Source organism: Stomoxys calcitrans, chromosome 4, assembly GCF_963082655.1.
Source record: "Stomoxys calcitrans chromosome 4, idStoCalc2.1, whole genome shotgun sequence".
In the NCBI taxonomy this organism is placed as follows: domain Eukaryota; kingdom Metazoa; phylum Arthropoda; class Insecta; order Diptera; family Muscidae; genus Stomoxys; species Stomoxys calcitrans.
The window spans coordinates 99,248,087-99,275,472 of NC_081555.1; the positions used below are offsets into that span (position 1 = coordinate 99,248,087).

A 27,386-nucleotide genomic window follows, 5' to 3' on the forward strand; every position below is an offset into this window, starting at 1 on the left:
AACATGCTAACCTCTGTATCATGTTAATCCATCCCCCCTTGTATTTCTTTCTACAATGTAATTTTTGTTTTTTTTTTCCTTTCTATATCGCTAATATAATGCATAGTGCGTACAAAACTCTTCCTTTGCCTGAATTTAGTCATTCTACCATATTTTCACTCACAAAATCAAAAGAATAGCATGGTGTTTGGGTTGAATTATGGCTGATCGTCGGACCGTAACCAGTGTCAGCAAATGTGTGACAATGATGTATTGCTTTGAGGAACAACGGCAAGTACCAGCAACGGCAACATTGTGTAGAATTATTGAAAAGACCAAAAAAAAAAAAAATAACAACAACCACAATAGAAAAACAATAAAGTACTTAGCACAACGCAGTATTCTCAACACCGTGGTCTCATATGCTACAACAAGGCACGGGGGAAAAATAATCCCCCACATTGTTTTCACAGAAAATACACACTCGAAACGTTGCCACCACAATACACTATCATGCATGCATTCCTACAGTGGAAGATTTAGCAAGAATTTAGCAGCGAACAGAGAAAGAAATACAAATAAAATGCCAAAATTGAAAAGTTTGATTTATTGATATAGCTTAGACATGAACCATCAATGTTTTCATTAACTTTTTATAGGTCAAGTTTCTACGAAATTTGAACAAATAGTGCATAAAACCTATAAAGAATTATCAGAGTAAATAAATTAGTATCAAAAGTAGAAATTACCCTCGTCTCTTAGGGGAAGTAGCTTAAAATGAAACTTTTAGTACAAGCTAAGACAACAACCAGCTACATAAGGGATAGTTAGGTTCTAATAGCAGCTTAAAGTTTAGTAAAATTTAATGGCGAACATTTCTGCGGCATATATTGACTCACGTACCACCGTAGTGTAGAGGTTAAAGGTTTCCACCTATGGTGCTGAACGCCTGGGTTCAAATCCTGGCGAGAACTTCAGATAAATGAATTGACGCAACTAGTGAATGAATCGGCACACATTCCGTGTTTCGAGGGGCAACAGATGAATATTCTAGATTTTTTCTTAATTTCGCATCCTGAAAAGTACAAAGTTAATGTAGTTGCACCTCCTGGAAACTCAGATCATGGCATTATTTCAACATCCATATTTTTCGTATTCTACCCTTCGTGCCGCTTTATCTACAGCCCCAAAGCGGACAATTTTTATGGACGAAAAAGCACGTGAGACTGAGCTCAATGGTTTCTTACGCAAATTCAATTGGAAGCTGATTGTGACGCAGATGCGGCAGCTGAAATGTTAGAGAAAGTAATCTTAATTAGAATGGAGTTATTTATTCCAACCAAAATAATTTCTGTTAAATCAAAGGACAAAATCTGGCGTGCAGGAATGCCCTCAGATCAAAAGAGGGGGCTTTCAGATAATGACGTTCAAATAAAAATGTCAGCAATGAATTGCTGCGCAAACAGACAAGAACTTTGTGGACCAGAGAACTTAAACGCGAAGAGTTTCTTCAAGAACAGCGCCTTCGTGCCAAAGTTCTTGCTTCTCCAAGGGGAAGTAAAAGTTTTTGGTCGTTTGTGAAAAGAGTGAAGGGCAACTCATCGGCCATCCTGACTTTCATTAAAGACGACCAGGTATTCACTGACCCGGTTGAACAAGCTAACCTGTGATATGTTTGCGGGAAATTCAACCCCTCCCCGTTATTGAAGACGTATCTAGTTCCATGCCTCAGATATATTTTCGAACACGTGAATTCAAAAGGATGGCATATCTTCACTTGTCTATTTACCGTGCGGGCGTTTTTTCGGCGCCTTGGAAGATTGCGAACGTGCAGCCTATCCTTAAGACTGTCGAGGCAATCGACCCTGCGAATTACCAACCCATAGCGTTATGCTCCGCGCTTTCCAAGGTTATGAAGAGCATGTTCAATTACCATCTTAGCGTCCAATTGCCTTCTTAGCGACCGACAATATGGAAATGTAAATTTTGCCCATGAACACTCCACTAAATGCAGTCCGATTCAAGTTTAAGCTCAATGATAAGGGGCCTCTATTTTATAGCCGAGTCCGAACGGCGTGCGACACCTCTGTGGAGAGAAGTTTTACATGGCATGGTACCTCACAAATGTTGCCAGCATTAGGAGCGGACAACCACCACTGAACATTTTTTCTGATGGTCTCGCCAAGATTCGAATTCAGGCGTTCAGCGTCATAGGCAGACAAGCTAACCTCTGCGCTACGGCGGCCTCCGACCGACAATATGGGTTCCGCAAAAATCGCTTCCGCAAAAAACGCAGTGCTGTTTGTTGTCCCACAAACGATTCACTGACACTTTACAGTCGTCAATATCTATCGACGGTGTGGATATCAAGCAGTCAGAGACTCTTGATGTTCTGGGCATGATGATTCAATGTGATGTCCGTTGGTCAAAACGAAGTGTCGAAAGAAGCATTCAAATGCTTGGGGTTTCTTAAGCGGTGTAAGAAATATTTCACTCCGTCTGATCTTCTTAATATTTGCACTACGTACATCAGGCCGAAGATGGAATATAACTCACCTATATGGGCCGGAGCTCCAAAATCATCTTTGGAGCTGCTTGACCGTGTCCAGTGGCAGGCGTTGGTGTTGTTTGTAGGTGGTAGGGTATCCAACTCTATTGTTTCCCTTGAACATCGTCGAAATGTGGGTTGTGTGGCGCTGTTCTATCGATTCGCCCACGGTGTGTGTTATTCGGAAATCAGCCTTCTGATTCCTGGCTTGAGGTTGTTTATCAGAAATACAAGATTTTCTAGAAGCGCGCACCGGTTTGTAATTGATTGGTCTGCTGATCGGACCATGCACTACCGAGAGAATTCTTTTTTCGTAAGGACGGTTCGTATGTGGAATTGACTTCCGGCAGATGTCTTTCCCGCTACCTTGGACATCAAGAAATTCAAAGCAAATATCAATAAACACTACTCCCTATTTCCCCCCTTCTATCCTTAACTATCCTCTCCAACGCAATGCACTGCGTATATAGGGGACATCCCCAGCGAGTTAGTTTTTTTTTGCGGTGGTTATCCCCTTCTAATGCTGGCGACATTGTTGAGGAAGTATGCCATTTGAAAAAATGGTATGGCAGCCATGTAAAAACGTCTCCCCGAAGAGGTGTCGCACTGCGCCACGCCGTTCGGACTCGGATATAAAAAGGAGGCTGCCTCATCTGCTTTCGCAAGATGAGGCTCAACTATTTCGTTCACCTTAAGGTTCCAATCATCGGGTATGCGTTCTTCTAGCTAAATTACACAGGCGAGCTGATGTATACGCCTTATCAACATGTCGCCTCCGGTTTTAAACGGTTCAGCCGGCAACCCATCGGCTCCTCCTGTCGTGTTACTGCTACGTGGACCTCGTTGTGACTAGGTGGTGCACATTCTATACCAACATCAGGGATTGGTTCTATGGTATTGTCATGGTAGCCATCATCGGATACCAGCAGCTGGGATAAGTGTCCTTCCCACTATCTGCATCAGTTACCAAATTTCCTTCTATGTTTCTGCATGAGGATGTGGCCGTACCAAGGCCATCAGGTTGATGTTTAATTTTTTAGTAGAATTTTCGGACTTCATTCTGGCTTCTGAACATCTCGATTCGCTCACACTCACGTCTTTCCATTTCCTTTTTTTCCTGCGGAAGAAACGTATTTTTTCTCGGTATTTCTCCTTCATTTGGCGCTTTGCTACAGACTGTAAGTTTGCCCTGTATACCGCATTCTTGGCTTCAGTAGCTTTTTGGTACTCCTGGTACCATGGGTTCTTTGGGGGAGGTTGTGGTACCCAAGTAAAGATGTTGGAGTGGGTTATTGTTACTCTATATTTTTCAAGGAGGCCACCTATGACGCTGAACGCCTGGGTTCGAATCCTGCCGAAACCATCAGAAAAATTTCCGCGATGGTTTTCCCCTCCTAATGCTGGCAACATTTGTGAGGTACTGTGCCATGTAAAACATCTTTCCAAAGAGGTGTCGCACTGTGGCACGCCATTCGGACTCGTCAATAAAAAGGAGGCCCCTTATCATTGAGCTTATACTTGAATCGAACTGCACTCATTTATATGTGAGAAGTTTGCCCCTGTTCCTTGGTGGAATGTTCATGGGCAAAATTTGGATTTGGAATATTTTTCAATTGCTACCTCCCCCACTGTGGAAATGCAACATGGTATTTTTATATTTTATCTATGAGTAGGAAAAGTTTTTTTTCTTTCATTTTCCTTCAAAATAACACCCAATAGCATAGAACAGCAATAAGTTGGTCTAATGAATAAATTATTTCTGGATTTTCGTTCTTTTTTTTGTTTTGCTGTTGCTCCGATATGTTGATGTTGGAGGTGGTTGTGGTGTTGGCAGCATTGCCGTTGTTCTACGCACTTTAAGAAATATTGCAAAATGTTGTTGTTGTTGTAATTGTTGTTGTTGCTGCTGTGGCAGCTCCTCAGTTCCATGTTCTTGAGTATTATGCTGCTTAAGCTCCATTACTTCATTCTTTGGCGTACTTACTTTGTATGCTGCAGACGAATAACTGTGAGCCTTATGGTTCGTCCCTCTGGTCTGGTCTATCCATTTATGTGGGCACAACAAAAACCGACAGACAAGCTGACTGAACTCTCAGGGCTATGGTCAGCATTATTATTTTGTATAGTATTTTCCTCCATTTTGGCGCCATACAGTTTTTTTTCCTGTGTGTGCTTTAGATTATTTCTATGCAAAATTGTTTTTTTTTTTGTTATGTTTAACAAAAATTTTATGAATAACAAATTTGAATTCTTAGGCAAAAATATTTTTTGTAGCTTGGAAGAAAAAGTATTTGAAATTGTGGAATACTCGTATTATTATTAAGAAGCCTTAAATAATAAATTATGTTGCATTGTTTTCATTTGAACTTTTTTTTTTGAATAATCAAAAAGTGCATAGTTAGTTCAGTATGTATAGCATACTTTCAGGGGGCAATTTGAGATGCAGGCAGTGGAGCATGGCATGGAGCCCATTGGATATAAACCTAAGCCCATTAAGCCTAAAAAAATGATCAGGGATTTAGCCAAGAGGGATGTTATGGCATTTCTTACCATGATTCCAAAATAACTTGAAAGCTCATTTCCAATAGGTTTGGGAGCTTTCTTTGGCAAATTTTGTTTATCTAAATTATCACAAATTATAACACCTCACCTTAAGAAATCGGTCTATCTGTTTATAGACCGATTCGGATCATACTTATCCTGGATGTTAGAAGTCATAACTCAAGTTCTTTTTCCAAATTTCAGGAAAATCGGATTAAAATTGAGGCTTCTTAGGGCTCAAGAAATGGGGGCTATATCTGCTTATAAATCGATTCGGATCATACTTGGCATGGATGTTGAAAGTTATAACACAAATCTTCTATCCAAATTTCATCCAAATCGGATGAAAATTGAGGCTTCTAAGGGCTCAAGAAGTCAAATCCGGTGATCGGATTTTATGGGAGCTATATCCAAATCTGAACTGATATGGCCCATTTGCAATCTCCAACAACCTACATCTATAAGAAGTATCTATGCAAAATTTCAAGCAGCTAGCTCTACGTTCGACCACTATCGTTATATCGACAGACGAACGGACGAACATGGCTAGATAGACTCAGAATGTCGAGACGATTAATTGGCTATGACAGAATATTTCTTCCACTAGCCGAACGTAGAATAGCGTTCCAAGCGCCTCGATCTTCAGATTATAAAGGGTAATTTTTTAGTTATTATCTTTTTGGCAACACTGGTTTGGTGGTTGGAGGCCACCGTAGTGCAAAGGTTAGCATGTCCGCCTACGACGCTGAGCGAATGGGTTCAAATCCTGGGGAGACCATCATAGAATTTTCAGCGGTGGTTTCCCCTCCTAATGCTGGCGGCATTTGTGTGGTTTTATGGCATATGAAAATTCTCCTCAAAAGAGGTGTATAGAAAGGTGGCCCCTTATCATTGAGGTTAAACTTGAATCGTACTACTCTCATTGATATGTGAGAAGTTTGCTCCTGTTCCGTAATGTAATGCTAATGGGCAAATTTGGCTTTTTTTGGTTTGAACTTTTTTTTTTTTGAATAATCAAAAAGTGCATAGTTAGTTCAGTATGTATAGCATACTTTCAGGGGGCAATTTGAGATGCAGGCAGTAGAGCATAACAATTGTCCATTGGACATACACCAAAGCCACTTAAGCCTAAATAAGTGGTCAGGGATTTAGCCAAGAGGGATGTTATGGCATTTCTTACCAAGATTCCAAAATAACTTGAAAGTTCATTTCCAATAGGTTTGGGAACTTTCTTTGGCAATTTTCTTTTATCTTAATTATCTCAAATTGAATGTAACACCTTACCTTAAGGAAAAATGGGCTAAATAGCCTTTTTTTGTTTACATAACCAACTTGCATTTAATAGTCCCATACTACCTTTTACGAACTGTCTTGCCACTTTGTCATGATCACGTTTAAATGGAAAATCGTGTTTTTCTTCTAACCAACAACTTTGAGCATTTGAGCGAATGTCAAGTCAAATCAAGTCAAAGTCAGCACAGAAACAGTTAACAAAGTTAGTTTACGATGTTGGATTGATTTGTAAACGTTTATGGAATTTTTAAAAACAGGTGAGCCAGCACCACAACCAAATCAAATATCGCAGAGTGGAGCAATGCGTGGAATACCTGATCAAAAAAAGGGGCCACCACATTCAGAATGCCAGAAGAAGAGAATAACTCGCTTTGAAAGGGATGGGGTGTTTGGATGTTCATAGACATCCACAATGGCTAGTTGCGGCTGCGGCTCCTCCTCCTCCCCCCCTTTGGCCCATGGATAATGCAATGCGTTACAACAAAGGAATTTCAAAAATTTCAAATGTTCGTTTTTTCCCCCCTTTTTTTTTTGAAGTGAACTGTGTGTGAGAAAAAAAAACAAGAGCCAAAACAAAACAGCCAACGAATAATAATAAGAATATATGAATAAATAATAACAGAGGCCTGCACAACAACCAAGTTAAACAAAAAAAAAAACACAAAATTTCAAAAACCGCTTAAAAAAGTGTTTATAAATAAAAATAAATAAATTATCAAATTTAATGGCGTCGAATTTGAATTTGTATGAAAATCGAAAATCCCAACTCTTCCCATCTCTTATTATTGTTGGTAGGAAATACACACTTTATTGAAATTTTGTGTAGAAAGATTTTAATGGGGCGGCGTAAGGTGCAGAGGCCTGGAAGTCTGCTTTGCGTTTTGTATTTCAAAGGAAAATTGATATCAAACCAAATAATGCCGCTGCTTGCCAGCGTTAAACCGGTTTAATTTTAATAAACCCCCCGCCCTTTGTTGTGGCTCGAATAACTTTCAATTAAAAATCCTTTATCAAAAAAAAAAAACAACAATGAAAAAAACCCCAGCGAAAGGATTTCGACGAATTGGTGGCAGAGAGAGAGTAAGAGAGCTGAAGAACCTGAGGTCTTGGCACATTTAATTTTATCGCTGAATGTTTAATTTTCAAATGATATGAAATGATGGCGACGCGCCGATATCAATCGAAGGGCAAGGCAAAACAATTTTTCTTTAATGAAATCCTTTTATATGGCAATTTTCAATTTGTTCTTGCTTGCCTTGGCCAAATGTCCTGCCTGGGTCTTTCCTTTAAAAGTTCCCTTTCCCTTGTTGCCTATCTGCTATCTGTGTCTGTCTGTGCGCCTTTGTTTGACAGCATCGTGGAAAATCATCCCCCTGGGGTGTCATTGTGCTCAACATTGTTTTCAATCTTCACAATGTCCCTTAGGGTGGGGGTATGTTGTTGTGCGTTTTACCATTTGCAAAAAAGCAAGAAAGATTTTTTGGCTTGTGTCCTTTTTTCCTAATAAACATTTAATTATGTTTTTTCGAGCGTAACAGGACATGTGTCCTGTTTTATATATATATATATTATTTTTTTGCCGATGATATTGTATGCCCTTGGTCCTTGTTTTATTTTTTTATTCTTGCGTTCAAGTTCAGTGATAACATAACAAATTAGTATGTAGTGTGTCAATTTCTAAAGTTTAGGGAATAGTTACTCACACCAAGAAATTTTTTTTACTTGGAATAAACATTTTTGGTAGGAAATTGGAACATATTCTACTTAAACTATTTACATATTTTTAATACAAACTTTAAAAAGAAGGAAATTAAAAAAAGATAAAGGAATGCAAATGCTAATTTGCTCACTTGGATGTGTTGGAATCACTGGATCACTTAGATCTACACCGTAGGTCGCTTTAGAAGCGATGTTGAAGGTGCAGTTTATTGATATCTAGATTCGCAACATTGCCGCCAAGGTTTGGCTTAGAATAAGGGAACTCTGCATGCTGCAAATTACTAAATTATTGAGTATTATTCAAAATGTCGTCCGGAAAGTATATATGGAAGCTATATCTAAATCTGAACCGATGTCTATTAAATTCAATAGCAATACCGGGAGTCAAAACGGAATCCTTTGTGCCAATTTTCGTGTGAATCGCTTAACAAATGACCAAATTATTGCAATTTTAGTCCAAATCGGACGAACATATATATGGGAGCTATATCTAAATCTGAACCGATTTCTATTAAATTCACTAAAAATATCGAGACTTATAAGAGAACACCCCTCGTGCAAAGAATCGATTTACAAATGATGATAAAATTCCAAATCGGACGAACATATATATGGGAGCTATATCCAAATCTGAACCGATTTTTTCCAATTTCAATAGGCTTCGTCTCTAGACCCAATAAAAAGCTCATGCCAAATTTGAAGACAATCGGATGAAAATTTCGACCTGTAGTTTGTACACAAATTAACATGGACAGACGGACAGACAGACAGACAGACATAACTAAATCGAATCAGTAAGTGAGTAAGTAATCTGAATCGATCGGTATACTTATCAACGGGTCCATCTCTCTTCCTTCTGCATTTTGCAAATAAATGCACTTAGTTATAAAACCCTGTACCACAGTAGTAATGTGGGGTATAAATATGAAAAGATGTTAAAAGCCGGCAAATAGACCACAGACATCTCACCGACTAGAAGGCCGTCCCATCAGCCATAGCAGGCCCTTGCAGAAAGCCAGAATAATTTGGGGCTGGAGAGACTGCCGAGAGCTCCGTGAAGAGAAGAGGTGTTCATCCATAATCCTACCCCTTCTCTGCGTCATTGTGGGTCACCGACAAGCCTCGACCTCACGCGATTCGCAGCCAGGACCTTCAGCGCCGCCTGACTTCATGAAAGTCTAAGAGGACCGCCGCTCCTAACTCAGAATCACATCCAAGGCTCTGAATTTTGCGAAAATCTCAACTTGAAAGATCGTTCGCAGAGAGGGGTGGGCCCTGCAAGCTCGACTTCTGTTCAACGCTTTGATACTTCCCCTCGTGATGAAGAAGCGTCGCTCTCGCTCTTGCCCACATATCTCTGTAGATAAAAGCAAGCTCGATTGTAGGCATCCCTTGCTTTCTTGGCCTTCGGCTTCCGCTTACTTGGCAGGGTATTCTCACTAGACGCCTCGAGATTAAGCACACCCTGCTTGGTCCGAAGCCTCCGACGTCAGATAGTGTATTCATTGGACAAAAATAGTTAGAGTTAACCTAGAGCTCTAAAATTTTGCGCCTAGGTATATTTCAGTGTAATATAGAAAAAAGTAGAGTATGGTTCAAATCGGTCTATAACCTGAATAGCTCGCATAGAAACCGATCTCCCGATTTAACTTCTTAAGCCTCCAGAGGTCGTAATTATTACCCGACTTATCTGAAATTTTGCATGATGGCATCTGTTAAGAGTTTCAACCACTACTACAAGTATGGTTCAAATCGGTCTATAAGCTGATGCTCCCAAATTAACCGATTTAAAATCTTTTGCCTTCAGTTGGTGCAATTGTTTTCCGATTTGGCTGACATTTCGACTTTTGCATTTTTGTCCACCGGGGCAACCCCATGCACTATGTCGTATGTTGGTTCAGAGGGTTCTCCCCCGAGAAGGCGCCTGGAATCACCATGGTCTCCAGATCTTTTTCAATCAAGGTTAGGTCAGCCTTCAAACCTGCAGGAATACAGAGTCCAATATATGAGCCATTATTCGCTATCTCTGTATCTCAGAGGTGCTTTGTGTGGGCAGACTTATGCACCATATTTTTGCAAATTTGTTAAATTTCGATTAAAAAAATTGTTGAATAAATTCATTTGAACATTATAAAATTTTCAATCACGATTTTGATTAAACAAGTTTTTAGATTCAATTAAAATTTAATTGAACCAATCAATTTTTTAATTGAAAATGGCGAAAATTTCAATCACGACTGTAATTGAAAAAAATTCTTATTCTATTAAAAAATGATTGAATCAATTAATTTTTTAATTGAAAACGATTTTATTTCCAATTAAATTTTAAATTGAATATTTTTTCATCATCGATATTGTTGTTGTTGGTTTCTTTATTTTCATTCATTTTAGTCCCACAAGTGTTGGGGGAAAGAAGGCCCATGACAGCATAGCAAGAACTTAGCAGAAAACCCGTCTTTTATTTGCGGAGGCGTCCAAGTATTAGCAAGACTCCGTTCGAATATAGTCGGTTATCCCCGACTACAAACAATGAAACGTCAATGGGCACGTAGTCGAGTAACTCCCTGAGGTTGTGGGAAATCTTTTACAGTAGTGTATCCCTACAATCTGTAGCAGGAGGAGGCGGGAATGGTCTTATAAATAAGAAGATCCCATTTAAATTTCTACAGCCCGGGGACTGACGTACGGTCTCCTTGTTTCTCAAGCAAAAGGGTTCGGGAATGACCCCACACACGATGGAAAAAACCATCAATCCCCCAATGCCCGAAAGTAAACTTTGGTTAACGTCTTTTACCCTCAAAGATCCGACCGTGTTCTCAACTACAAACGGTAAGCCCCTCTGTCGAAAGCACGCTAACTTTCAAAGGAATAAAGCTGGGCGCTTGAAGTTTTGCACAAATACTTTCTATTAGTTTAGGTCGATTGAGATTGTAAATGGACCATATCGGTTCGTGTTTTGATATAACTGCCATAGAAATCGATCTCGGACCTTGACTTCTTAAGTCTTTAGAGGGCGCAATTCTTATCCGATTTGGATGAAATTCCGCATGAGTTGTTCTGTTCTGATTCCAATAACTGAACCTATTTTGCTACGAAACGGTTCATGACCTGATACAGCTGCCATATAAATCGATTTCAGATCTTGGCTTCTTGAGTCCCTAGAAGGGCCAATTCTTATGTGATTTTGGATCTTAACTTCTTGACCCTTGATCTGGCTGAATGAGATGTTTTTTCCGACTTCCAACAGCTATGCCAGGAATGGTCCAAATCGGTTCATAACCTGATATAGATGTCATATAAACTGATCACCGATCTTGGCTTCTTGAGCCTCTAGAGGGCGCACTTCTTATCCGATTTGGCTGAAATTCCGCATGAGGTGTTTTGTTTTGACTTTAAATAGCTGTGCTAAAAATGGTTCAAATCGGTTCATAACCTGATATAGCTGTCATATAAACTGATCACGGATCTTGGCTTCTTGAGCCTCTAGTGGGCGCAATTCTTATCCAATTTCGTATCTTAACTTCTTGAGCCTTTAGAAGGCGCAACTATCATTCGATCTGGCTCAATAAGGTGTCTAATCGGACTTCCAATAGCTGTGCCAAGTATGGTCCAAATAATTTCACAACCTGATATAGCTGCCATATAAACTGATCACGAATCTTGGCTTCTTCAGCCTCTAGAGGGCGCAGATCCTCAGATTTGAGCATGTAGATGGCGCGCTTACCACCCGTGTTGACTGACAGTTTGCATGTAAAGTTTTGCTATGGGTTTCAACAGCTGCGCCAAATTTAGTTCAAATAGATTTATTTCCTGATAAAGCTCCCATATAAACCGGTCGCCAAATTTGCCTTCCTGAGCCTTTCTGAGTTGATCCCGCCCCTCCACCATCTGTTGAAATCATGATAGCTATCGAACGCATAAAGCTAGCCGCTTGAAATTTTGCACAAATACTTTTTTGTGACGTAGGTTGTTGGTCCTTTGACTAGAATACTTTAGCCGCTAGAAGCCACACTTATTATCCGATTAAGCTAAAATGTGCAAAGTATGTTTCAAATCATCTCATAGCCTCATCTAGCTCCCATAGAAGCCACAATTTTGGTACGATTTGCACTTATTGTGCTTTTATGACTTCCAACAATCGTGTCAAATACGTTCTAAATCGGTTAATAACCTGATATAGCTCCCATTATAGCCGATTACCCGATTTGGCGTCTTGTGGCTCTGGAAGCCGCATTTGTTATCCAAATTGGCTGAAACTTTATACACTGTTTTATATCCGGCATGACAGGTCACGGTCTAATCGGAAAACATGCTGACAGACTGAAGGTTGCCAGCAACGACTTTTGTAGAAGCTGTAGGGAGGCCACCGTAGCGTAGAGGTTAGCATGTCCGCCTATGACGCTGAACGCCTGGGTTCGAATCCTAGCGAGACCATCAGAAAAAAATTTTCACCGGTGGTTTTCCCCTTCTAATGCTGGCGACATTTGTGAGGTACTATGCCATGTTAAACTCCTCTATAAAGAGATGTCGCACTGCGGCTCGCCGTTCGGATTCGGCTATAAAAAGGAGGCCCCTTATCATTGAGCTTAAACTTGAATCGGACTGCACTCATTGATATGTGAGAAGTTTGCCCCTGTTCCTTAGTGGAATGTTCATGGGCAAAATTTGCAAATTCGCATTTGTAGGGACAACGAGAAAGAAGAGACTATAGAACACCTTCTGTGTGTTTGTCCCGCACTAGCAGTTAGAAGGAGTTCCGATTTAGGTTCTCATTTCTTTAGGAACCGGTCTGATTTAGCGGATGTGAACATTCGCAAGTTGTTGGGCTTTATTAAGCGATCTGGAAGGCATCTTCCTTCTTCTGTTCCTGTGGTATCACAATGGACGAAAACGTCTAAGTGAGTCTGATGGCAGGCTGCCACTTAAACCTAACCTAGCCTATGTAACATCCTCCAACAACTGTGCTAAGTGCAATACAAAGCGGTCGATAATCAGATATAGCTCCCATATGAACCGATTTTCCGATTAGCCTTCTACTGCTTCTGATAGCTTAAATGTTAGCCTGATTTGGCAGAAATTTGTTACGTAGGTTAAAGTTTTGCCCTACAACTTAGTTCGTTCCCAACATTCGCCCGACTCGAACTTTGCACATTTTTACTTGGCTTAGAAAATTTTTCCTCATTAATTTATTTTGTGTAAATTTCATTTAGTTAATTTTTTGTGTTTTTTCCTATAATCCCCAACATTTTCTGATTTGGGTATTTTATCATAACGTTGACAAACATTTCAAAAACTCTTCAATATTAAATTTGAGTCATTGGACAGCATAACACAGCCATATCGCATTATCAAAAACAACCACATAATTAAATATCCAAAATTAAAAACCATTCACGCTCTTCACATTCCTTCTTCCCAAAACAAGGGAACAACATACCATAAATCTCAAATCTCCCCCCGGAGAGATGTGATGATGAATTATCACTGTCAAAAGTCATTGGCGAAAATTGACAAAAACTAATAAAGGATTCAAAGCCTGATGGAGTGCAAATTCATACACTATTCAGTCATGCATTCTGTATTTAATTAAGCACACATAGACAATCACACATATAGACAACAGGCAGGCAGGCAAACAGGCTTTCTATTTCCCCCTTTACCCTCCTCTATCATATGATAGAATTAAAATGTCCTCGACTCTAGCTCTCTCTCTCTCTCTCTCTCAGATGCCAATAACAATTACTCTGATAAACGTATTTAATAAAAGCTCAATAATAAATCAAACAAAATTGTCAAGTGTATGTGGGTGTCACTGTGTATGTGTGTGTGTGTGTCAGTGTGCCAGTGTGGATTTGTGCATGTAGCGTGAAAAGCCATTTACATCTCTAACAAATCCTAAATGACAGTCATGACATACGGGCAATGTGTCATGATTGGTTGTAGTACCAGTTATGGGCCTAAAACGAAAAAAAAACACGAAAAACGACGATATGATGGCAGGAGTTGACAAATTCATGCAAATAACGATTGACGAGTTTATTGTCAAAGTATAACACCCATTTTCTTTCTGATTTTGGAGCATTTTCAATATATTTTAATAAACTTCAGTGACATGTGTACATCAAATATCAGAGACGTAACGGTAAATTCAATTTAAAGGGTGATTTTTTAGCTATTATCTTTTTGGCAACACTGGTTTAAACAGCTCACGCACGTTTCGTGTTTCGTTTCACTATCAAACATCTTCACTTTGGTCTATAATTTAACCATGAAACATCTTAATAACGAACAACACTTGCAAATTATTGATTTTTTTTATCAAAATGCGTGCTCGGTTGAGAATGTTCATGGCGCGCTTCTTCCATTTTACGACGAAGCTCATTTTTGGCTCAATGGGTACGTAAAAAAGCAGAATTGTGGATTTTGGAATAAAGATCAGCCAGAAGCATTGCAAGAGCTATCAATGCATCCAGAAAAGGCATAGTTTGGTGCAGTTTATAGGCTGGTGTCATCATTGGACCGTACTTCTTCAAAGATGACGCTATTGTGAGATGATATCCACTTTTTTACCTAAAATGCAAGAACTTGACTTGTATGATTTGTGGATTCAACAAGACGGTGCCACATGCCATACAGCATGCGTAAAATTGGACTTATTGAGAGGCGAGTTCTTTGAACATTTTATTTCACGTTCAGGACCGTTCAGTTGCTAGCCCAGATCGTGAGATTTAACGCCTTTAGACTATTTTTTGTGGAGCTATGTTAAAGCTCATGTCGGACGAACTATGCAGAAGGTCCTAACAGGTCTTGCATATGGCATATTACCCCAGGCTAGACCCAGAGGTCTCAATGTTAACCCAGAGAAGACTGAAGTCTGCCTGTTCACGAGGAAGACAAAGGTGGGCCAATTTAACGCACCACGTTTCCCTCAATGAGACGATTTCGATATCTGACTAGGTCAAATACTTAGGTGTGATCTTGGACAGGAAACTGAATTGGAAGTGCCACATTCAAGAGCGTACTGAAAAGGCTCACACATGTTGGGCACTATGTAGACGGGCTGTAGACGCTAAATGGGGCCTGAATCCGAGGATGGTCCACTGGCTCTACAGGAGCGTAATTAGACCAATACTTACTTACGCCTCAGTAGTTTGGTGGAGTGCTATGGAGATAAAGTGCATCATAGGGACCATACAACAGGTTGAGAGAACATGTTGTCTTGGCATAGGCGAAGCGATGAGCGCCACGCCCACTAAGGCACTGGAGACTATTCTAGATATCTGACCCATTTACATACATATAAAGTGTGAGGCAGCCACTACAGCTATGAGACTTAAGGCGATGGGATAAAGGATTGAGGATGGGAGCAGCTCATACCATCGCGGTACTATCGAGGCGACGATAGGAAACCTGGAAGGGAAACAAAAGGTCTCCGATCGGATACCTGAGATGAACCTTGAAGTCGATTGCGAGGCACTGCTGCCAGCGGCACTGTCTTGGACAGACGGACCCCTAATATTGCCATCTGGAAGATCATGTTACACGGATGGATCAAAGCTAGAGGACAGAGTGGGCCTAGGGGGTTTACATTGAGAACCCAGGCACTGAGATCTGTTTTAGACTACCTAACCATAATACGATCCATCAGGCGGAGATCCAGGCAATCACGAAATGCGTGAGGTGGTGTGGTGCTACCGCGAGGATTGGCATACAGTTTAAGTGTGAGGCAGCCACAGCGGCTATGAGACATAAGGCGATGGGCAAATGGATGGATGCGGGCGATCACGGAATGCGTGAAGTGGTATAGTGCTAACGCGAGGACGTCGAGTGTGAACATCTTTACCGACAGTAAAATTGCCATAAGGGCAATAACAACCAGGACGGTAAGGTCATGAACTGTCTTGTAGTGTAAGAAGGAGATTTACGCCTTCTCTGAGGATGACAAAATCCCCATCATTTGGGTGCCGGGCCATAACGGAGTAAGGGGAAATGAAAGGGCAGACGATTTGGCGGTGAAGGCCAGAGGACTGCCATCAATAAACTTGGCTAACCTGAAGCCTTTTGGATCGACGCAGTCTGAGTTAAGTTAGTGGGCGACGAATGCGCATGCAACATTGTGGAACAGCGAAACGCTCGGTAGGACGGCGAAAATCCTATGGGGTAATCCAGATCGTGAGAAGGCAAGGCTATTACTTAAAAGGAAGCAAGAAGTAGGTCAGTTTAGCTATTGGTATCATAACGGGACACATAGGACTACGAGCTCACTTATGTGAAATCGCTGTGGCAAGTGATAGCATGTGTAGGGCATGTGGGGAAGATGATGAGACGTTGGAGCATTTCCTTTGTCATTGCCCGGCTTTCGCTTCTAACAGATACCGGCACTTGGGTGGAGACACAATACCAGACATGAACCAACTTAGGGGAGTGGTATTGAAAACAATTAAGGATTTTGTAAGTAGCATGGAATTCCTAACTTTAAATTTTCTTTTTAGAGGTTACTTTATAGTTTTTAGAGCGCACAAGAAGCCGATTACTGGCTTAGGTGTATGTCCATAGCGGCATGGGGCGGAATAATATATGCACCCTCTTTTCAACCTAACCTACCATCAATTCAAATAAAGATTTCATAAATTGTTCTGAATATTATGTGTTTTTTTGAAAAACTTTCATATAGCTCTAAAAAAATCACCCTAAACTTTCATGCCCACAACCAAAAGGTGGGTGCATATTCGTTTTGTCATTGCATTTGTTACACATCGAAATATCCATTTCTGACCCGATAAAGTACATATATTGGATTGCCCAAAAAGTAATTGCGGATTTTTCATATAGTCGGCGTTGACAAATTTTTTCACAGCTTGTGACTCTGTAATTGCATTCTTTCTTCTGTCAGTTATCAGATGTTACTTTTAGCTTGCTTTAGAAAAAGGTGTAAAAAAAGTATATTTGATTAAAGTTCATTCTAAGTTTTATTAAATTACTTTTTGGGCAACCCAATAGTATTGAACCTCGAAAAATCTAAGACGATCTATCCAAGTCCCTCCGTCTGATCGTCTGTGCGTCCTTCCGTCTGCCTGTTGAAATCACGCGGCAGTCCTTAAAAATAAAGATATTAAGCTCAAACCTTGGCCCGATTTCTTTTTTGTCCATAACGAACTGCTGATTAAGGGTCTTAGGGCCATTTTGGCTACATTTATTACCCGATTTCACTGGAATTTGGTACAATGAGTTCTGTTTGGCTCCACGACATCCTTGATTAATACGGCCCAGATCATTCTATATTTGGACATCGCGGTCATACTTACCGAGGAGGCCACCGTAGCGTAGAGGTTAGCATGTCCGCCTATGATTTTCAGCGGTGGTTTTCCCTTCCTAATGCTGGCAACATTTGTGACTTACTATGCCATGTAAAACTTCTCTCCACAGAGGTGTCGCACTGCGTCACGCCGTTCGGACTCGGCTATAAAAAGGAGCCCCCTTATCATTGAGCTTAAACTTGAATCGGACTGCACTCATTGATATGTGAGCAGTTTGCCCCTGTTCCTTAGTGGAATGTTCATGGGCAAAATCTGCATTAAGGTCTTGGGTCTATAAAAGGCGCATTTATCAACTGATTTCACTGAAATTTGACACAACATTTGCATATCAGATTCGTATTCTACTCTCAAATAGCTTTTATTTGAGCCCCATATTGGCCGTGGTCGGTAAATATGTCCGGCCTGGGAGGATTTTCGGGGTGGAGCGCTCTTCCAAACACTTTGACCAAAAATTCGATATCAAATTCGTTTTCTACTCTCAAATACCTTTTGTTTGAATCCCATATTGCCACGATTGGTCTATATATACATTTGGCGGGCTTTGAGGGAGGGACAGTCCCCTTCGCCAACACACCCCAAATTTAGATACCAGTTTTTTTTTTTTTGTTTTTGGACTAAAATAAGTGTGCAAACAAAATTTCGCTTGAATCGCCCCTTCCCATCTCCGAGATCTGGCGTTTTCAAAAAGGGGGAGGGTCTGCCCCCCTTCGGATATCAAAAAAATAAGTGCCCTATTTTCACCACAGGTCCATAAAGCACCATCTGTGAAAGCTTCAAGAAAATTGGTTCTGCCGTTTTTGAGTCTTAACGGAACACACAATCAAACAAACCGACAAACAAACACAAATTCATTTTTAGATATGATAGGTATTAGACCCCTTCTCGTCCGTGCCGAGTTTGGTAATAATGGGATCATATTTCGATATAGCTGCTAAATGAATGGTGGATATCCACAATTCGGCCCGGCCAAACTTAATGCCTTTTGACTGGCTTATTTTCAATCCTTCTCTTTACTTGTATGAATGAATCATTCCTACTACTCTGGCAGTGATAACTGCCATATGCTCCATCTATCACTTCGGTGATAAATGTTGTAATCACGACATTTTAAAATGATATCGCGTTTGGATGAAATAAAAACACCGCAAAGAGCAATGAAAAAAAAAACTCACTGCGGTTTAAATTAGTTGCAATTTGATAGCTCTTTGTGTTTCCTCCCACTTTGTCGGTTGGCAAATGCATCCTTCGCATATGCATGTCCCACTGCCATTTGGAAAAACTATGTGAAAAATAAATTGTCAAAAAAATACATCCAAATTTTTTTTGGTGTGTTTGTTTTTGTTATTTTGGCCATGCTTGCCGCAAAAACTCAGGGTTTCGTTCGTTGAGCTTTGTTTTTGTGTTTGTGGTCCTTGTTCTGGTTTATATTGCTGCTGTTGTTGCCCCACTCTATTGGCATTGGAGAAGAGAGAGTGGGGGGGGGGGATGAGAAAAAACATATGACATTAAATACAAAAAGGGATATGCACTTTATGCATTTGTGAACGCTAAGGATGCGGGACGCAGTGCTACTATTATCTCCAAGAGTGAGTGCATAAAATATCACAGCAACATGTTTGGTGTTTTGGATGGATGATGGTCGCTTGCTTGTTCGGATATATTTGATGCCTGTTGATGTCACTTGACAAAAAATTGCTGCTCTTGGTTTATTTTCCTCCCCCATCGCAAAACGAGGGAGGTTTGACCAGATTTACAGGAAACGACTTGCAAGAGACTGATAATCATCCTGTCTTGAGGCTTCGAAACGGGAGCCTACAAGCCCTGCGTGGGTGGGTCAAGGAGTGCGCTAGCGGCGAAGGACGAAACTCAAAAGGTACTTCGACAGCAGCAGCTAATGAAACATCTATGGAGGGATCGTCCACGCCACAAGTATGGAAAATGGAGTGGTGGTGGAAAATCTTAATTCTAACTATGGTCCGGTTTCTCCACCATTGTAAGGCCGCTTCGTCGACACTAAAGGTCCTTTTGATGGCAGCATGATTTGACGTTGAACTTATTCAAGAACCATAGGTGTGTGTAGGAATGGTTTTGCACACATCCTGGTTTTAAACTATTCCAGGGTACAGGGAATGGGATTTTTTTTCTGATATTCTTGCCCTGTATATCTGCAAGACAGCCATTGGTAAAAGTTGGGAGCTTATGCTCCCAACTGCTTATACTGCAGTTGTCCGACCTGTATTTCTATATGGTACTGTGGTCTGGTGGACGATGCTTCATAGGTCCACCAACTGTTCAATGCTCAGCCGGAACCAAAGGATGGCTTGTTTGTGCATCAAAGCCGCACCGAGGACAACACGTTCTTTACACTAAAATCAATGCTACACCTTATGCCTCTGCACATTCCAAAATGCAAATTTTCCCATCAACAGTCCACAAAGGAACTGGAGCAAAATTCTCACATATCACTGAGTGCTGTCCGATTCAAGTTTTAAACTCAATGATAGGTTAGGTTAGGTTGAAAAGAGGGTGTAGATATTATTTCGCCCCATGCCACTATGGACATATACCTAAGCCAGTAATCGGCTTGTTGTGCGCTCTAAAAACTCAATCATAAGAGGCCTCCTTTTTATAGGTGACTCCGAACTGAAAATTTTTCCTGATGTTCTCGCCAGGATTCGAAACCAGGCGTTCAGCATCATAGACATGCTAACCTCAGCGTTACGGTGACCCCCATTGAACATTTTAGCTAGACAAATTGCTGTGACAACTGCTGTAGGGTTAAGGGAGCTTCCTCTTTGGTCTTACGGCACCTACGGACACTGCGTTATCCTTGATACAATGCCCGATATTCTGGGCACCTTGGTCTGAAGTGGAATATTAAAGCAACCCAGGTATCGTGTTCTTTTGGGAATTCCTAAGCAATTAATTTCCAGGGCACGACACAATTTTGTATAAAAGCTGGATAATCGATGTGGAGTTTGATGGGTATGGTAGGAAGGACGGGAGGAGTGATGCGATGATGGATGGATGAGTGGTTAGTAGGCTGCATCAACAAAGACGGTGAGCTGAAGGCGGCTGGACCATGAAGTTTCGTAGCTGATCGGTAGGAGGTGGATGTGGCGATGACGGGTGAAGCGATGGGACGACAGATGGATGAGCAGTTAGCAGGCTGCATCGAAGAGGTCAGTGAGCTGAAGGCGGCTGGACCATGAAGTTTCGGAGCTGGTCGGAAAGAAGTGGATGTGATGATGGACGGGTGAAGGGATGTGACGAAGGATGGATGAGTGGTTGGTAGGCTGCATCGACAAGGAGGTAAGCTGAAGACGGCCAGACCATGAAGTCTTGGAGCTGGTGGAGTGGGTGTGTGTGAAATTCTGATGTTTTGAAAGTTTTAACACGGTGTCGCTGTTATTCCTTGCGATTAACGTACTGTTATCCGTATGTGTGAATTTTTCGCTGGCACTCCTGTTTTGGCTCAGATTTGTGCTGAGTCATTTTAGGTTATGTGACCTAATTTCTGACTGTTTCTGAAGGACGTGTTGCTACGGGATCATCCCACTAGGTGACCAGTCCGGAACTGTCTGGAGTTCAACTGGAAGTAATTGGACTACGTGGTCGGACTAGAGTCCTTTATCTGGTACCAATGGAGTCAGGAGCCCCTGGAACTTCGGTTCCAGCCTGACTATTTGTGAGGCCCCAATTGGGCTCAGATTTGTCATTTTGGGTTATGTGACCTAATTTCTAACTGTTTCTGAAGGACGTGTTGCGAAGGGATGGTGCTTGCATTATCCCACTAGGTAATCCATCCGGAACTGTCGGGAGTTCAACTGGTAGTAATTGATATGATAGTAATTGGACTAAGTGGTCGAACCAGAGTCCTTAATCTGGTATAACGGGAGTCAGGAGCCCCTGGAACTTGGGTTCCTGCCTGACTATTTGTGAGGCCCCAGTTGGGAGCAATGTGATGGCTGTGGTTTAACACCTAAAATTGCAGAAAGGGCATTACGATGTTCGGTGTGGAATTGCATGTACTCAACCGGGTGCCTTGATCCATAGAACGGAAAGAGTTAGGATAGTGCTCTTCTTCTAACCAAGGGGGAGGACACTTCCAGACAACGTGAACTCGAATTGGTGATTATGCTAGCTTCGGCTATGTAAGAGCCCTGCCGGATTAAGCCATCGTGGCAGGTGCATGCATAAAACACCACTTGGATTTTGGAATTGTCCTACACAACTATCCCTAATAGGACTGGTTGGAATTACCATACCCCTGGTAGTAGAAGTTATAAAGACTTCAATACGGAAGGATCCATACTAGGCAACCAGTAGGGCTTTGAGGTGTACTCTGAAAAACTTGGACTGTCATGTTGAGAAGGTTACCCTACCACTATAGTGTGTATCCAGCGAGGATCTTTGCAATTAAAGAAATGGTGGAGTGGTTACGATGTAATGTCATAAGGACGATTGGCATAGGTACCTTCTCAGACCGCCTGCCAGCCATTTGAGATGTGGGGAAGATATTTTAGAATTCTTGAACCTTCTATAAACCGATCTCCCGATTTGACTTCTTGAGCCCCTGGAAGCCGCAATTTTTGTCCGATTTGGCAGAAATTTTGCACGTAGTGTTCTGTTACGACTTTCAACAACTATGTCTAGTACGGACCAAATCGGTGTATAACCCGATATAGCTCCCATATAAACCGATCTTCCGATTTGACTTCTTGAGCCCCTGAAAGCCGCAATTTTTATCAGATTTGGCTGAAATTTTGCACATAGTGTCCCGTTATGACTTTCAACAGCTGTGTCAAGGACAGTCTTAATCGGTCAAGAACCTGATGTACCTCCCATATAAACCGATCTCCCGATTTGACTTCTTGAGCCCCTGGAAGCCGCAATTTTTGTCCGATTTGGCTGAAATTTTGCACATAGTATCCCGTTATGATTTCCAACAGCTGTGTCAAGGACGGCCTAAATCGGTCAAGAACCTGATGTACCTCCCATATAAACCGATCTCCCGATTTGACTTCTTGATCCCATGGAAGCCGTAATTTTTGGCCGATTTGGCTGAAATTTTGCACATAGTGTCCCGTTATGACTTTCAACAGCTGTGTCAAGGACAGTCTAAATCGGTCAAGAACCTGATGTACCTCCCATATAAACCGATCTCCCGATTTGACTTCTTGAGCCCCTGGAAGCCGCAATTTTTGTCCGATTTGGCTGAAATTTTGCACATAGTGTTATGTTATGATTTCCAACAACTGTGCCAAGTACGGTCCAAATCGGTGTATAACCTGATATAGCTCCCATATAAACCGATCTCCCGATTAGACTTCTTGAGCCCCTGGAAGCCGCAATTTTTGTCCGATTTGGCTGAAATTTTGCAAATAGTGTCCCGTTATGACTTCCAACAGCTGTGTCAAGGACGGTCTAAATCAGTCAAGAGCCTGATGTACCTCCCATATAAACCGATCTCCCTATTTGACTTCTTGAGCCCCTGGTAGCCGCTATTTTTGGCCGATTTGGCTGAAATTTTGTTATGTTATGACTTCTAATAACTGTGCCAAGTACGGTCCATATCGGTCTATAACCTGGTATAGCTCCCATATAAACCAATCTCTCTATTATCCTTGTTCAGTTCCTAGAATCCTTAATTTTTCTGGTTTGACAGAAGTTTTTAGATTTTAGCAGAATCCATGGTGGTGGTTCCCAAGATACGGCCCGGCCGAACTTATCACGCTTTTACTCGTTGGGTTCTCATTTCTTTGAGAACTTGTCTGAATAAGCGGATGTGAACATTCCCAAGATTACGGGCTTTTTAAAGCGATCTGAATGGTTCAACGATAGAAACTAGAAGGCATCTTCCTTCTCCTTCCTTCTCCTATCACAATGGACGAAAACGTCCAAGCAAGTCTGATGACAGACTGCCACTTAAACCTAACCCAACTAACCTTCGCCGCCCTCGTTTATTTCCCCAAATGTATGGATGCATATCTGCATTTATGCACAACATTGTCCTCACATAGATTAAATGTCAGCTTGGTTTTATGGTTGGTTTTGCAAACACTCCCACACACATTCGCAGTGCTGGGAGAAAGGATACATTTTTTTCCATCATTGATTCAGAACTGCTGCATTTGAAAGTGAATGCAAATTTGTGGAGTCCCAAGCTCAACCTTCCTCCCCTAGCCCCAGTTTACAGAGTGAATGTATGAAACTGATGCTGTTGTTGAGGCAAAGCCCTTGACAGATTGCCGCTTCCAGTAAGCGGGTGTGGATGGTGGTTTCACTATATTTGTATGGTATTTTTTGGGATTATAAATTTTACCAAATAGTAGTTTCTGATTTGTTCATTCAACATTCTCCGCATATTTGGGGTTTATGTTTTTCCATCAACATCAACCGAACTAGCAGCAGTAGCAATAACAACAGTTACAAGGACCATGTTGATAGCTAACAACAAGGACAATATGATGGCAGGCAGGCAACATTTTTGCAACCGCCAATGATGGCAGCAACACTGTTGCAGAGGTTAAATCAATGTCACTTTACTTTGAAGTTTTAGTTGCTTCCCTTAGGATTTTTGACAAATCGGATTAGTTTTGGTTGTTCGGGTTCTATGGGAGCTATTTAAAATTTAATTTACTCATTTTATATGTGCAGTCTGCTTTATGCTTTATGCTTCATGTTTTAATTTTTCCTTCTCTTTGGCTTTTTACTTTGCAGACGGTATAGTTGGCGCTGGCACTATAGCCTCACCGTGGACGCCAGTGAGTGCCGGTCCCCCTGGCGCCCTGGGACCGGCAGACTCAAATGGCAGTATGGTAGATAGCAAAAATCTGGATGTGGGCGATATGAGTGATGTAAGTATACAATTTTTATTATTTATACTTTTTTAAAGCATTTGAAGCTAACATCTAAATACCCAACAGTGTCAAAAGTTTATATTTCTCAAGTTAAAAATCCTACGCTCGTCCTTATCGCTTCAGTTTTCACAATAAACATTTGTTGTGGTATTGATTCCTCCATTCATTCTTTTTCATATATTTTCCCACACAAATATTACACCAGCTCAATATGGAGCATCAAATAACAAATGATTTATTACAACCAAACAACTCTCGTATTACACCAATACTCACCCACATAATGAGTATTGATGTATTTCAATATATGTTTGGGTTGCCTAAGTAAATGAGAGATTAATTAAGAGAAATGGGAGAGGAAGAAGGAGGGAACTTCTCACATTACTCAATGAGTGTTTGAGCACTTGACATTAGAACCAGAAGAGTTCAGATGGTTTGTTGTACACAAATTAAGGCTAATGTACACATGTGTCAGTGTGAAAGGTGCTCTTTGACAGTGTTACCATTGAAAGCAAGTTAGAAACAAAAACAATTGATAAGACTTACCATGTTAGTTATTAACAGTAAAAGCGTGCCATGGATCGCATTTGTCAAGTTCTTTGAATGGATTTTTCAAATAGAAAAACACCACCTCCAAAATTGCAGGCTAATCGAGTAATCGCCCTCCAAAATTGCAATTTTGCCCATGAACATTCCACTAAGGAACAGGGCAAACTTCTCACTTATCAATGAATGCAGTCCGATTCAAGTTTAAGCTCAATAATGAGGGGCCTCCTTTTTATAGCCGAGTCCGAACGGCGAGCCGAAGTGCGACACCTCTTTGGAGAGAAGGTTTACATGGCATAAAACCTCACAAATGTCGCCAGCATTAGGTGGTGAAAACCACCGGTGAAAATTGTTTCTGATGGTCTCACCAGGATTCGAACCCAGGCGTTCAGCGTAATAGGCGGACATGCTAACCTCTGCGCTACGGTGGCCGCCTTTGCGCCCTCTGGAGGCTAAAAAAAGTTTAACTGGGAAGTCGGTTGGACCATACTTGGAACAGTTGTTGAAGTCATACCAAAACCACATATGCAAAAGTTCAACCGTATTGGATAAGAATTGCGCCCTCTAGAAGCCCAGAAAGTCTAATCGGAAGATCGCTTTATATGGCGGCTTTATCAGCATATGGACTGATTGAGACCATACTCGACACAGTTGTTGAAAATCAAAAAAAAGCACTTCATGCAAAATTTCGGCCAAATCGGATAAGAATTGCGCCATCTAGAAACTCAAGAAATCAAGACTCAAGATCGGTTTATATGGCAGCTGTATCAGGTTATCAACCGATTTCAACCATACTTAACAGAGTTGTTGGAAGTCTTAACGAAACACGTCGTGCAAAATTTCAGCCATAGAGGGAAATACGCCCTCTAGAGGCTCCAGAAGTCAAATCGGGAGATTGGTTTTTATGGCAGCTATATAAGATTATAAACCGATTTAGACCATACTCGGCACATTTGTCGGAAATGATACCAAAGCAATACGTGCAAAATTTCTACCCAATCGGATAAGAATTGCCTCTAGAAGCTCAAGAAGTCAAGACCCAAGATCGGTTTATATGGCTGCTATATCAAAACATGGACTGATTGGGCCCATTTACAATCTCGGCCCGGCCGAAGCAAGGCACTGCTGCCATCGGCACAGTTTTGGATTGACGGAACCCTAGTATTGCCATCTGGAATATCATGTTACACGAATGGATCAAAGCTAGAGAGACAGAGTGGGCCTGGGGTTTACATTGAGAACCCAGGGACTGAGATCTGTTTTAGACTGTCTGACCATAATACGGTCCTGCAGGCGGAGATCCGACCGATTACGGAATGCGTGGTGTGGTGCTAACGCGAGGACGTCGAGTGTGAACATCTTTACCGACAGTAAAATTGCCATAAGGGCAATAAGGTCATGAACTGTCTTGCAGTGTAAGAAGTAAATTAACGCCTTCTCTGAGGATAGGAAAATCTGTTAGAACTGTATAAGACCCAAAATTTGGCACTCAACAGCCATTTAAGCCAAAGCAATTGTCTGTTACGCGTGCCACCTAAAAACAAAATTAGCTAATGTGAAAGATGTCCGAATTTTAGTAATCGTTCAGTGGCTATGTTTTTCAATTTGGTCGACGGACATCGTGTGTTGTTGGCAAATGAGCACCACTCAAATGAGTGCCATATGAAGCCAAAGCAAACAGAGAAATGAGACATCAAGTGTTGTTGAGCGGCATTGATATACTCCGTTGTTTTTTTGCATTTGCTTTTTTTTTGGATGGGAATTGCTACAATCTTTAAAAATGGAGATATTGAGCTAAAACTTGGCACAGATTCCTTTTTTGTCCATAGGCGGGTTAAGTTCGAAGATGGGCTATATCAGACTATATCTTGATATAAGCCCCATATAGACCGATCCGCCGAATTAAGGTGCAAGGCCCATAAAGGCCACATTTATCATTTGATTTCGCCGCAATTTGGGACAGTGAGTATTGTTAGGTTCTTCGACAGCATTCTGCAATTTGGTCCAGATCGGTCCGGATTTGGATATAGCTGCCATATAAACCGACCTCTCGACATCCTCCTTCAATTTGGCTCAGATCGGTCCAGATTTGAATATAGCTGACATATAGACCGAACTTTCGATTAAAGGTCTTGGGCTCATAAAAAGCGCATTTATTGTCCGATTTCGCCGAAATCTGATACTGTGAGTTGTGTTACGACCTTCGACATCCTTCTTCAATTTGGCCCAGATCGGTCCAGATTTGAATATAGCTGCCATATAGACCGATCTCTCGATTTAAGTTCTTGGACCCATAAAAGACGCATTTATAATCCGATTTCGCTAAAACTTGACACAGTGACTTATATTAGGCTTTTCGACATCCTTGTCGTATAAGCTTCAGATCTGTCTATATTTGGATAAAGCTAACAAAAAGACCAATATTTTGTTCTACAAATATGAACAATGACTTGTACCTATTAGACCACTCAATGTCCGTGCCGAATTGGATCCAAATCGGACCATATTTCGATATAGCTGCTATGGGAGCATATTATGCATTTTTTACAGGATTATGACGAAAGGTGGTTTACATATATA

General features: G+C 41.2%; 1 protein-coding gene across 5 annotated transcripts in view; it reads left to right on the plus strand.

Moving 5' to 3' along the window:
• LOC106095995 (protein scalloped) overlaps nt 1–27,386 on the plus strand; it is a 637,648-nt gene that overhangs the window by 531,485 nt on the left and 78,777 nt on the right. For all 5 annotated transcript variants that reach the window (XM_059366792.1, XM_059366793.1, XM_059366795.1 and 2 more), the window contains exon 2: nt 24,121–24,257. In XM_059366792.1, the coding sequence (XP_059222775.1) occupies nt 24,121–24,257 (137 nt within the window). The remainder of the gene's footprint in view (nt 1–24,120; nt 24,258–27,386) is intronic.